At 38.4% G+C, this 14,437-nt stretch overlaps 1 protein-coding gene across 3 annotated transcripts in view; it reads left to right on the forward strand.

The window, feature by feature from the left end:
• TRMT9B (tRNA methyltransferase 9B (putative)) overlaps nucleotides 1–6,044 on the forward strand; it is a 102,206-nt gene extending 96,162 nt beyond the window's left edge. For all 3 annotated transcript variants that reach the window (XM_038134739.1, XM_038134740.1, XM_038134738.1), the window contains 2 exons: nucleotides 1,138–1,311; nucleotides 4,117–6,044. In XM_038134739.1, coding sequence (XP_037990667.1) covers nucleotides 1,138–1,311; nucleotides 4,117–5,156 — 1,214 coding nt within the window. In that variant the 3' untranslated portion in view covers nucleotides 5,157–6,044. The remainder of the gene's footprint in view (nucleotides 1–1,137; nucleotides 1,312–4,116) is intronic.
• Nucleotides 6,045–14,437: the final 8,393 nt, after the last annotated feature.

The following is a 14,437-nucleotide window of genomic DNA, read 5'->3' on the forward strand; positions in this document are numbered from 1 at the left end:
CTGAAGTGTTGTTCTGTTCTGCAATGGTTCCTGTGCTGTCTCTCTAGATAATGGTGCACATTAACATCACTGAGAGCAGCAGTGCTGCAAGAAGCAGTGATGTTTCTAAAGATAACTCCAGGCCTTTAAATTGAATTACCAGTACTGAGATGATTCTCTTTGCCAAGCTGCTGCCCCGTTGTTTGGCTGTCAACTTTCAGAAATTATTCCTCACTAGTGACCCAGAGCTGCAGTGAACAGCTCCCAGTATAATTTTGAAAAGTGCTTGTTATGCATAAGGCATTGAGGGATCCTCTGAAAGATTTCAATTCACTGCAGCACAGTCCTTGAGAAGACAGACTTCTAGGTGGAAGGCATTCTGGAACAGTTCATTACATTTACATGGGTTATAATGCATTGGCACAAAGTCAAAAAGAGGATGTGCCTGCAATATGGAAAGAACTTCTATGATTTATGTTTATTTTCAAGTCTGTATCTAAAGTAAAAATTTTCCACTCTGACTTGTGTCAGTGGCATTTATGGTTTAGTACTTCTTGGAGAGAAATGGGGCACACTGGAGAAGTACTGCGTGGGCTCAAGCAAAGGAAAGAGATCTGTTACAGATCACCGAAAAACATAACACACTGGCTTCAGGAAATCCCCTGAACAGAAAGTAGTTGGAAGCTGGAATGGCACTGGGGAAAGGGGCCTGAGTGCTTATCCTTTTCTTTCCCTCTCCTGGGTGCCCACTTATGCTCATTGTTGGTAACAGGATACCAGGCTATAGAAAGACTCTGTATGAAGCAGCGTGGTTGGATTTTTATTCTCAAAGATGTACAACAGAGGACCATTCTTTCCTCCTCCCACCTGCACTTATCCTTGTTCTCCACAGAAATACAGATAACCTGCTATTGTACAGGGCTGTGTAATCGGTATTTTTGTTAGTGATGTAGTTACTGTTACAATCCTAATAGTGTGAACATACAACTTCAACAGTCCAAATGAGCCCTGCAGCAGTTAGGCTAGTCAGCACAAACCCTCTTTTTGTTTTCCAGGAAAATAAAGAATTAGGAGAGCCCATATATTATTTTCACTGCTTTGGGAGGGAGAGCAAATGTTTGGAATATATGACTTCTGACCTAGTATCCTTTTCTTTAGGTTGTGGAACTGGAAAGTATCTCAGTGTCAACAGTCAAGTGTATAATCTGGGCTGTGATTACTGTGAAGGACTGGTAGAAATTGCAAGGAAGAAAGGTGATGAAGTTCTGGTGTGTGACAACCTTAACCTTCCCTTTAGGGATCAGTGCTTCAATGCAGTCATTTCGATTGGAGGTAAGACAACATACCTGCATTCCGGCCCCAGCAAATGAGAATTTCTGAGTGTTCTTTTCTTTTCTTTCCACGTGGCTTCATTTCAGCTAATTGTTTTGAAACAGTTCCTTAGAATTACAGGAGATAGAACTGAAATTAATTTAGTCAACATGAAACAACAAAACTCCAATTACTCAAGAGGCACTGTTGACCCAGGAAATATGTATATCACTTGTTTGTTTATATGTGGTAAAGATTTCCTTCCAGCATGCATTGTAAACAAGTGAAAACTAATCTAAACATGGCTGCTCAAAGCTTAAACATATTAGATGCTCAAGACAAACTCTTGGTTTCTCCATAAGATCTGTTTTGAATAGCAAATGCATTGAAATGAAAACTTTATAGCAGAACTTGGAACTCACATTAACTATTATATGTTATGAATTCAGATTTCTCTTAGTCATAAGAACTCAGATTCATACAAGCACTTGTTGTCTAAAATGACCAGAGCACCTCTGCATCTTAACTCTTCTGACCTCTCTTTTTGAAAATACTACTTGTAGTTTGAGAAGTATAATTTGCAAAGTGTAGATAAAAAAAGAGTACCCAGTTACAGTCTAGGTTTTTAGCTCTAGTCTTGATTGAGCTTCTTTCAGGGTTTTTTAATTCATCAGCCAAAGTACAAAGCATGATAATTATTATTGATAGCAATCAACAAACTACTTGAAGTGTGGTAGAAATTTATTTTAAAATGTATCTTTCACATAACAAGTGGAAGGAAAGGGTGATTAATACACAAGCAGGAATCATATTACTTTGTTTCATGTTGGCTGGTTAACCAGTGAGTCCTACCCACATTTTAGGTCTCATAGCATCATTTCAGTGCTTATCAAATCAGCTGACTCGGAAGGATAGCATTCCTATCTAGTGCTTATATCAAGCCTGACAAGTTTGAAAGTTCACATGCTATTTCAGTACGTTTAACAGTAATGGATTTTAATCTCTCTTGAATAGAGACATGGTATGCCTGTGTCCATCTAATTGTAAATAAAGTGGTTTTCATCCTATTACAGAGAAAAATAAGTATTTATGTACTCAGTCAAGTACTCTTCTTGGATTTGTTGGTATAATCATGTTTATAGGATTGATTTGTCTGCAGAACCACCAGAGTGATTCTAACCAGAAGGAATATTTAACCCATTAAAGAATTTGCACAGATTCTGTTGGTTGATTGTTATTTCTTTCTGGTAAATTAAGCTTGTATATGTAAGCTGTCTCTGTCAATTTTGATAAAATTTTACAAGAGGTTCTGTGGTGATATATGTCCTAACTCCAGTATAAGAAAATATCAATTCTCTTCTCCCTATCCTGTACCAAAAAAAAAAAAGATTTTTTTAGATTTTTTTTTTCAATTTTGAAAAAAGATTCCTTGGAGTCAGGAGTACAAAACAAACACTGGAAACAAACACTGACTACATAGATGGGAAACTCTTCTCAGAGTTGTCTATTTTGTATTCTCAGCAGATTGTGAGCGTCTTGTTAATATTAACTGCCAAGAATACTTTTCTTGGCTTGTGATAATAACGCTACATTTTTTCCACCCTTGGTAATTTAATCATTGTTTTGAATAAAGACAGGGCTAGTTGGATGCACTTTTCATAACTGCAGCGTTGAACTAACACTGTTTCCTCACCTACAATTGGCTACTGTCAAGCAGCACATATAATCAAATTTTTCTGAATTTATAGAGAAATGTTTTCAGGGAAGAGCATTCTCTGTTACCTGCTGTTCTGTGGTAAGATTGATTTTTTTTTTTTTTAATGTAGAAGTGGCTGGCTGCAAGTCCACTTGAAACAAATTATGCAATCAGTCCTCTTTACATCACTAAATCAAATCCAGTACTGATGACATATAGAACAACATGACCAATGTGTCCAAGCTCAGTACAAGTTAATGCCTCTGAGAGTTTAGAGAAAAAATAGTTCTCTTAGCTATTCTCTGACTGTTAAAATTGGCTGATTCATACTCCAGGTGAATAGGAAGATTGAAATAATGTAGAAATCTTGAAATGTAGTGTCATTTCACATTGGAGTGAAATTTGAAAATGTGGAAATTTTCCTGGAAAGAAAATCAAAATATTGTGATCAAAATTTTTATTTTAAATTTGACTTTATTTTTACTAACATAACATAATGTAAAAAAATTACAAAATGCTGAGACATGCAATGTAGACATTATTTTTTACAAGAATTAAATTTAATTTGACAAAAATTAAAGCAATGGTGAATATTGGTCTGAATTTTCTCACTAGATCTTTTGCAAGTGTGCTGATATAAAAGTTCAAAGTATCTTTTTACTGATATTACATTTTGCTGTATTTGTTACATGGTGAAAAGATTTTCTATTTTCAATAAGATAAGTTTGAAAATTGTGCCAAAAACTAAAGTCAGCTTGATACTATCTAACTCACCTAAAGGCTAGGCATTTAAGTGAAAGCTTGCCATATTGTACTGTGTTATGGGTTATGCAGAGAAACAGAAACCTCCAGTTTATATGCCTGACTTTTCTTGAATCCCTGTTTTGGGATGAGATTGATTTCATTCTTCCAGATTTTCCTATTTTTATCTATTGAACATAATCATAGAAGAGAGCATTCTGAGGTGAACCTCCATTGTGGTACCTGTAAATTCAGCACTGTTGCTGACTTGCAGCAAGTGATAATTTGGAATGAGGCAACTGAAATGGTTGAACATGTAGAGCAGGTTGAAGATGGAAATGCTTTGTCTTTACTAATATTCAGTAGATAATACCTTTCTTTTTTCACAGTGATACATCATTTCTCAACTAAACAAAGGAGAATCAAAGCAATAAAGGAAATGGCAAGGATATTGATACCTGGAGGTCAAATAATGATTTATGTCTGGGCTATGGAACAAAAGAATCGTCGCTTTGAGAAACAAGATGTATTTGTTCCATGGAACAAGGCCTTGTGCTCACGCCATTTTTCAGAATCAAATCAATCTGGAGATAAGGGTGAGTTTGTCCATGCTGCAAAAGGCCAAGACATACACCCTGCGCAGCTTGTCATCTCTGAGTGCAGCTACCAAAACAATCTGCAGCCAGAAACTGATTCAAAACATCCCCGCAATATGGACCATTGCTTACCCAGAGCCTGCTGCATGAAAATTTCTGAGGAAGAAAACAGATTTTACAGTGCACTAGGAAGATCTTTCCGCTCATGGTTTTTCTCCAGATCCCTTGATGAATCAGCCCTGAGAAAGCAAAGTGACAAAATGAAGCACCTGAAACATGAAGGAGTGTGGGCCGGCAGTGCCGTACCCATTCAGCATTCACGGCACTGCAGTTTGGATTTAGGTCACCATGGGGCACTGCTAAACGAGCAGAGTTTAGATGATGATGATGATGTGTTTGTGGAAAGCCTGTCTCTCAGAAAGCCACAGTGGTCGCCAGCCACAGATGCACTGAAGGATTTAAGTTTAAATGGAGGACACCAAAGTGTAGCTCAGAGCAAGGGGGACAAAGCTTCATTTATAAATGGCCCAGTGGAAGATAGGGACTGCGTCTGTGGTTGTAATAAAGATGGTGCTGGTAAGTCTGATGCCAGCAAGTTTTTCAAAAGAACTTCAACAACTGATTCCACTGACTCAGCTTTGGATTCAGCAGTGTCTGTTGGGGACCAGATTGATGCCGTGTTGGATACAAAGGCCTTCATGCGTTACTACCATGTTTTTCGGGAAGGAGAGCTGAGTTCTCTGGTAGAAGAGAATGTGCCTGAGCTTCAGATACTTTCTTCCTGCTATGACCATGGAAACTGGTGCATTATTGCAGAGAGAAGAGGAACATAGCTATAAAGAGATCAAAGCAGAATCCAGTGACTGAGGATTTTAAGCTCTTCCTTGTGTTACTGTGATTGTGCAGTGTGACGTGGAATTTGAATCCTGTAGTTGTGTGCCATTCATTTTTGAGTTATTATCTCCTAACTATTTAACTAGCTAATGCAAGCTCTGTATATAGGAATGTAAGTGGTAGACAATATTTATGTTTTGTTAAACTTTTATGAAGTTAAAACTGTAGAGTTTTATATTGCTGTTAGCAAATAATTGTGTTTTAAAATATACTTTTCTATTGAGAAATAAACCTTTTTATAAAACAAGGATCAGGGCATCTTTTATGAGAAGTATCCTCTTAGTAGACAGTCTAGTCTTTGTTCTTCAGATGCCAGAAGTTTGTCACATTGCTCCCTATTCTTGAAGTCCTATAAATGAGACATAGACTATGTCTAAAATAGTACTTGACTGTACACTGGTAGAGTGCATGCTGCAGAACTGGGAGCAAGCATGGTCCCAGTGCTCCTTAGTTGGGATTAGAGTTATTAACAGGCAAAAAACTCTGTACCAAACAAGCTCTGCATATTCTGTCATTTGATGTTTGTATTTGGGAGCAAATGACAGCACAGATTGAGGACAGTATTTTTTACTTTTGTTTTAAAAATAATTTAATTTGTTTCTCAGGTGCAGGGGAAGTTTTATGTGTTAGCTCTCACAAATGCTTTATCTTAATTTCCTTTGGTGTAGTTTTTCATTGGCTATGTGTATATAAAAGTCAGAGGAATTTGTGAGAGTGTGAGTATTATGTAAAGTTCTAAAAAATCAAATCTTTGAAATACATATATCTTTTTGATAAGCCTGAGAAGCTAAGATTAAATTAATAAAAATGCAGTGCATATCTGGTCAGCTGTCGTATTTACTTTTCTTGTTCACAGACATAAGAATATATATTAATGGTGTGTTAAATAATGTAGACAGGAAGAGGATAAGCCCAGTTTGCACATAAATTACAAATTCTTACCTTGCGTAGTTTAAATGAACCTTTTGAGACCTAAATGATAACAGATGGTTTACACAACTTTCCTGTTCCCTTCAAGACATACCATCACTATCCATCTGTAGTTTATAGTGCTGGGGATAAAAGGCACCTGGCTTCAGAAGATCAGTAGTGGAACTTCCAACAGAAGCAGGGCTAGAAGAGGCTAACTGCCTCATTAGCACAGAGTTACTCCATTCCTGGGCTTAATTCATGGTGGTTGCAGTGCAGGGCACATCTTCAGCTGGTGTGATTTCATGACCTTTAATGGAGCTTCACAGATTTTCCCATTTTCCCCTTCCCCCCTCCCTCTCCCCCCCCCCCCCCCCCCCCCCCCCCCAACCCTATTTGCTACAGCAGTTTTAAAGAGCTGTATAATTAAGATATCTGCCCAATTATTGAGCAAGTAGCTTTGAATACAAGGCAATCGGACTGAAATGCCAAGCTTTTCCAGTCTATGCTGCATGAGCAGGTGGATTTGGGATTGTTCAGTAGAAAACCTTGATGGTGCTGAGTATTTTTTGATGTAGCTTCCCAGCTGTTATTTGCCACATGGTAATGTATTACAGATTTATTTACAGGAGCAATGTCCTCAAGTGATCAGCTTTGTCTTCCTCATAGCTTGAGATCCTTATACTTTAGCCTTCCTGGGCCTGTACCACTTGCACTCCCCACAGGCCTTTGAAAATAAAAGTGTGGCTAAAGAGCCATACATTTGAGGCTTCTGAAATACCATTCCACTCTAATCTAGATGTTACTTTCAATACAGCCTGGGGCTGTGTCTTTCAGTTGCTGTGTATGAGCCATACTTCAGAAAATGGGCCATATTCCCTGCCTCACTGGGTCCAGCTGCTCCTGGCTGAGTGGGCTGCATCTGCTGCATCCTCAGGCTCCAGATTTAGGCACTTAGTGCCAAAGTACCCATATTGCAGGGCCAGCATGGATTGTGCTGAGCTCCACACCTCCTTTGCAATTGGTTGTGTCAGACAGGGGAGGCCTGCCTCTTTTGTTGGGAATTTCTGGATGAGCTTGAGAATTTTAGAGGAGAAGTCAATTGCTTCCAGATAAAGTATCCTATTCAGCACTCCTGGAATTTGGGCTGCATTTAGGAAAGAGGTAGATTATTATCATGCTATATCCAATTCTGAAACTTCATCCCTAAATGCCAGCATGCAGAAACTATTAAACACACATAAAAATTTTATTAAGTATTATTAATCTTTACTGACAGCTGAGTTTAGTTATTTGGGAGAAAGAACGTCACAATTTTGTTATATGAACGTCTACAGTCTGACTGTGGCATGTTCAGTGTGTAGTTAAGTAGACTGATGAAATTTGGTGTAAACTGAGAAAGGAAAGGTGTCCATTCTCTTAGAATATAGACTTCTTATCCTTGCTAGAGACTGAATCTGTGTCAGGCTCCAGTTAGTACTTCTTGCCCTATCTGTTTGAATAACAGTTGTCCCCTCAAAGCTGCTGAAGTATTTTTAACCACTTTTGTGTTTGTAGGCTTTCCATGCATTATTTGGTTTGAGGTTCTTGCCCAGGGATGCTTTTCACAAATACTTATTTCTGTATTGAATTTTCTCCTGTTTTGAGTTGATGCTGTTTTTGGATTGTGTTCTTATACATTCCTGGGAGAAGGAGAGGGGAGGTTTGGTAAGCAGCTATTTTTTTTTTCTTCCCCAAATATTCAGTTGTCCTCTGAGGATGTGCCCATCACCATGTAACATAATTTTTATGGAATGGGGTCAGTCAGCTGAGGTTGTGACTGTGATGTCTGCACAACAAACCTTTATTCTTGCAGGCAGTCTCCCATCTATTAATGGAGCCTGCCTGGATCCGTAACCCCTTCATCATCTCATAAGCCGGATTACCTCACTCAGAGCATGGTGGAAGTCTCTCTTGAGTGCTTTCTGTTTTGAGGAGGCACACCTTAAGCAAAAGGTAATTTCCAGCAGAATCCTTGTGATCCCAGATTTTAATAGCTTACAGACAAAGTTAATGTGCTCAGAGAAGTGAATATACCATTAAAAAGTACAGTAATTGAATGAATAAGAAAATAAATGACAAAGATGCCCTGGTTTCTTACAAAATTGATTCAGGTGGAACTTCCACCTGAAGTTGAATCAGTTTCTGCTCATTGCCTCTCATCCTGTTGCTTGGCACTACAACTGCAATAAAAAATACATTGAACAGGCTTGCTTTTCCAGGACTAATGCAGTTGTAATCATTGATAAATATTCCTTTTAGAAGTGAACATGTGTAATTTTTTTGGTACTAACAGTGACTAATTTACTTTATTCCAAGCTTGTCCTGTAGGAATTTTAAAACCACAGTTGAGAAGTGAAAGCTAAAACCTGAGTTTCCTGGTACTTATTTTTATACAGGTTGGTTCTGGGCACAGTTCAAATGCTGAGTGAAGAGTTGTGTATGTTCCACCAGCAAAATGTTGCTAGTGAACCCGTGGGTAGGTTCTGAGTAGAAATAATAGCTGTGATCCTGCATCCTCTCTGCTGTGTCATGTCTCCATCAGACTGCATCCACAGCACTGTTGGGCTGTATTAGTATGGACAGTGTGTTAAATCTGCTGCACTACCCATTTTCTTGCTCAGCATTTTCACAGGATTTGGGACTGCTTCAGTACTTCAGGAAAATGAAGTGTGTCAGTGTTAAATATATACAAGCGCTTCTCTCTTGTGTGAGTTCAGCATTTCTTACTTTTACAGTATATGAATTCTGGCAGTCAGCCATGATTTTATCTTACATTCTGCTGGTGAAAACCATGCTTAGGTTCTGCTCTAGAGTCGATTCTGTGTCCATCCATAGAATCTATTCTTTAGTATTAAACAGAAATCAATCCTGCTTGGTTAAAATATAATTTTCTACAGAATTTGTGTGTCTTCACATTAGCTAATAAATATATTAGCCCCTGAAAATGTGTGTCTTGGAAAACTCTTAATGAATGTTAAATTTGAGAAGACTGTTAGTGCTATTTTCTCATTCAGTTTGACCACATGGACACAATGCAGAACAGGAAAGCACAGTGATTTGCTGTGGAGCAGAGAATCTCTGCATTTGAACCATTTAAGCTATCTCTACATCTTCCTACAGTTTGGGGTGCTTGAGGACAGCAGATGCCTCTGTTGCTCTTGTGGCAGTTCAGTACCTGCACCTGCTTCTTCTCCCAGTGCTCAACAGAGATAAGTTGTCTTAAAAAGAATACAAATCTGTGTTGTAAAAAAGCAAGCAACCAACCCCTTACCAAAACCACCACTACCACAACTAAAAAAACCCTAGTAGGGGGGATTCAGCAATTATGATCATATCTAAGCAGAAATTAAAATCTGAAAGAAGGAAAAAGAAAAGGAAGATATTTTATGTGACACTCCTAGCTTTGAAAAGATTTCTGGATATAAATTCTACATCCCCTTTATCCTTGTTGGCAAGGTGCTATGCTCTGCTTTGATGAGGGGTTTATGGATGGGACAGTGGATGCAGGAACAGTGAGATGGTATTAGGTTGCCCTCTTCAGTTGTGACAAAGTAGGTTGACTTCTGCAAAATTTTCAGTTTGTTGTTGCTTTTTGTACAGCATCTCAAATTCTTTTTTCTGAATGAAGAAAGTATTTCTTGTCGTTTTGAAACTGTCACAAGTAAAATTGATAAAATATATAGCTGAAGATACCTCCTTTCATGGATGTGATAACAAAGAAGTCTCTGTGTGTGCACAATCAGATTGAAAGCTGATGCTCCTCTTGCACAGGATAAAAACAAGTCATTTGTGAGATGCATTTTGGTAAGGCAGCATCATGTTCTTCTCTGTGTCTCTCTTCTGCATCTTTTCAGAAGACTCTATGCTACATGTCAGAATTACTGGGAATAAATTGACCCTTCACATCTCTGCTTCCTTACCACAGAGCTGACAGGATAATCAGGTTTAATTCTGAACAAAGTGTTTCTTGTGAAAGGAGGAATTGGCTATTTGGGCAGAACAAATGCTGTAGTGCAGAGAAAGGACAGGTACTCCAGACAAGGTTAAACCTCTCTACTTAAAAAGAGGAAAGCAGAATGTTTTGTGGCTCACTGCCAAAGCCATATTCCAGTGTGTCCAAGAGAATGCAAGGGATGAGAAAATGAAAAATTTAATAGAGAGCAAGTTGCATGCAGCGTTTTCAGGTTGGTTTAAATTCGTGTTTTATTCCATGATGCAGCCAGATGAAGGTCATTGCCTGTACTGAGCACTAGCAGCAACTATCAACATTAATAACCATCAAGAGTGCTCGCTGCTTCTTGGACCTGACCATCTCTCCACTTTACAAAGACTGGTGCTCTAACATTGTCCACTGGACCATTAAAAATGTTTGTCTAACTCCTGAGTCATAGGTAGGTTTAAATAATGAGCAGATACAAATATATCTCTGTGTATATATATATATATATATATATATGTGTGTGTGTGTGTGTGTGTGTGTGTGTGTATATATATAAATTTTATGCAACCTTTTAATTTCTTTGTCCCCTACATATGTTAAATGCTTTAGTTACATTATAACACAATGTTGAGTAGCCCTTGGTGCAATTTCAGAAAGGGAAGCAAACAATTTGACCGGAAGAAAGGACTCAGCCATGAGTACAACTGAGCTGCCAGACAGAGCATGCTTGGATGGAGGTAGCGGGAAAGAAAGTGAAGGTGCTGGGAGAATCACATTAAAGAGAATGACAAAAAGTTGCTCAAGCTTGTGAAATCTGACCTCATTCATGGCAAAATTACCTCAAAATCTGATTCAAAGGATTCCGTTGACTTTCCTGGTCTTTGTATTGGCTGTTCTCAGAAATGCCTGTTTATCCTGGGATTTTCCTTTCTGTGGTTCGGAGGAGAAACAAAGATCCCTGGGAGGTTTAATTTATGTTTAAATATAAAGTAGAGCAGGCAGTTTAATAATGGAACAAATGCTTGTCCACAGTTTCAGAGGAATGTTTCCATAGTCCCTAGAAGAGTGACCCACAGGCACACCCAACTCTTTTTCTCTCTCCTGCCTCTCCTGAGAGTCACAAAGAAATAAAAGTTTAAAAAAAATCTGTGCATGAAGGGTAGACTGGGGTGACATGTTCTCACCTGCTCCTTGAGCTGGGTATTCAAAGCCCCAAAACTTAGCATGTTTATTTTTATTTGCCATGAAAAATACCTCAGGCTGGTCTGGAGAGACCAAATTCTGAAGTGAAAGGAAACTTTTTAAAATTTACCTGTGAAAAAACCGTGGTTCTGTACCTGAATTTGCTCCCAGTTACAGCCATTGATTTTGCTAGTGTTTGGGTCAACCTCCTAAATGGGAATTTTGCCACACAGAGTGCTGTATGTCTGCTGTATGCACCTCAATGTGTCTTCAGGTGCAGCTTTGCCTTTCAGTTCTCATAAAGACCTTACAGGAGATACAAGTGATGTAGTGCTGTGCAAATCAGCCTTTCAATTGTGAACTGAATTTGTAATTGACATAACTATGAAAAAAACAAACCATTAGTGTCTCCCAGCAGGTTAACACAGGAGCCCTTCAATCTGCACTGGGTCGTGTCTCTGTGGTAACATATTAGGCTCTGGCTTATTGAGAGTAGAGGAGCATAAAGGAGAACTAACTGGAGACAGAGTATCTAAAAACCCATGGTCAAGTGGATAAATACAAGAAACAGATTTAATACAGCAACTACATAAACAGTTTCGACGTTCTTACATTGAACTTTGAAATAAACAAAAGGTCATGTGCAGCAATAGCCATTTGGTGATAATAAATATGGAGATTTCAGGAATGGTGACATGAAAATGAAATGCTGGCAATGAAACTAAAGTAAGGAAAATTTATGTTTTCATGTACATGGGTCAAAAGGGTTGTTCCCTATGTGTAACAGGCTGTAAGATGCCTATGTGAAACCATGGAATGGATGGAGGATCAAGAAAAGGGAGAGATGAGTGCACATTCCCAAAATTCTACACTTAACTCACTTTACATCGCTGTGGAAATGTCACTCTTGGGTGGCATTTCCAGTCCCTTCCTCACATCCTGAGGAGGATTTTGAATGACAGTGATGTTCATACACCATTGTGGTCCATATCTGAGCTGCATCTTTGTCAGGGGATATTTGGCAGGGGGCCTTCTCTGAGGTGTCAGTTCACTCAGGGTTGTCTTGGTTGCATTGAGCTGACAGTGTGACAATGCTCACTGCAGCCTCTAATACATACAGACTCGTGCTCTTTCTTAAATACAAGGGGAGTAACATAATCAAGGAAATACCAGGGCTTGATCTGCGGCTACTTTTCAGCTGGTTCGATCCCTACAGTTTGTGTGCCAAAGCTGGATTGTTCCTGCATTGGTTGGTTGCGTGCGGAGAATAATGTGAAATTACATTTTCTGCCAAGGCTGACATCATTGCTATCAGTGTCATAGTGGTCTCCTGCATTTGTGTGCCTGCTTACCCTCAGAACAAGTGCAAATGCTTGAACAAATAAGTCAGAAGTATTCATAAATGGAAGAAGAGACAATAGGTAGGAATACTCATAAGTGAACATGAAATATAAGGCAGTGTTTTTCTCATGTAAACCAGCCAAGAGTCTATGCAAAGAACCATAGGAAGTTTCTCAACATATTTTTTAATTGAGAAATATTTAAAAGTAAGACCTGATCACCATATGGTTGGACTGCAGAAGCTTTTATGGGATCATTAGTTTGGGATTTACGTAGAAAAATTAGCTTTTGGGTAACAGTGCCTTAAACAGACACAACTTATAAATAACTTCTCAGGACCTAGATGTATATTAAGGTCACTTCAGACCAAGTTGGGTAATCATTATCAAACTTAAAATTCAGATCTGTGGGATTTGGGTGTGAATGGCACTGCTGGTAGTACCAAATTTTATTCTAAGCTACTTATTGTATAACTTCCTATTAAAAAAACCCTAAACATGTCAGATTATCTTTCAGGACCCACATGCCACTCATTTGAGATAGAGGAGCAAGGCAGAAGAACATGGAATATGGATCTGACTGTTTAGATAGCATGCTTTGGAAAAGTACAGCTAGAGGCACTGGGAGAACAGAAGTGCTGTCCTAAGGAAGTGAATGCAAAAGCCTCTTGCAATCAGGAAACTATATTTAGAGATTTTTGCCCATAAGAAAACCCTCTCTGTTTAATTCTTCACCAGCTGGACCTTGTGATTTCTCAGCAAGGCTGGCAAAGCACAGCATTGAACCAATCCCATCTATCAGTCACTGCACGTGTGGGACAGTACCTGCCTCGGTCTGTGGGAGCTCTGCAGTCAGCTCAGATGGGTTTGGCATTTCTCTGGCATTGCAAGATCCCTTCACAGATGCTGAACATTAGGTGACCACTGAGACAAGAGTCTAAGACATCTACGAATCCTAATAAGAAAGCAAAATTGTCATCATATTTTTGTTACTCAGATTAATGATAGCATACAGTGAATTTTTCTAAGGTCATTAGAAATAAAAATGTACATTTCACTTTCTAAATATTTACCCATAACTTATTAATAAGGGAATCAATGATTCTGTTTTGGTAGAAACAACAACTCCAGAAGACTGTTAGTTTTGAGAATAAATTTATGTTTATTTATTAGTACTTTATGGGCTTCCAGACCTATGTGTTATTGATATTCTCAGTGTTAGGAAGGGATGTACTTGGCCAGGTTCTTTCATTAACCAAAGAACATGAATATATTTAAAATAAATTCCTGTTGATTGTCCTGTCTGTGCTTCTCTTGAATATTTGAATACACTAATGAAATAATGAAATAGAGATAAAATACAGGTGATCCAGTAATAGTATTATTTTCTACAGCAATGGTAAAATGTACAAGGTCAATTGAATATTGTCTGAAGTGTTTCACTCAACTAAGATGAAGAAAATCTTCAATTTTCCACTAGGTGTCAGTCAATCTATTTCTTTGGTTAAATAGGCTCTGCAGAAGAAATTTGAGAGCAAAAAGCTGATGCCAAGCTGCTATAAAAAGAGTTACATTTTTGTGAATTCCAAACAGAGGTATTTTGAAAGAATGAGACCAAACAGATGACTTTTTAATTTTAATTGTCCTCTATTTTTTTCATTTGCTTTACATTTTCCATTTAACAGCAGTCAAGAAAACTGCCACAAACTCCAACCCTGATACTGCTTCAGGGAAACAGAGGAGATGGAAGGAAGAGAAGGAGCCGTCTGATCTTGACTATGGAGACTCTGCTTGGTTATTTCATGTC

The sequence above is a fragment of the Motacilla alba genome, chromosome 4 (assembly GCF_015832195.1).
Source record: "Motacilla alba alba isolate MOTALB_02 chromosome 4, Motacilla_alba_V1.0_pri, whole genome shotgun sequence".
NCBI classification, from domain to species: domain Eukaryota; kingdom Metazoa; phylum Chordata; class Aves; order Passeriformes; family Motacillidae; genus Motacilla; species Motacilla alba.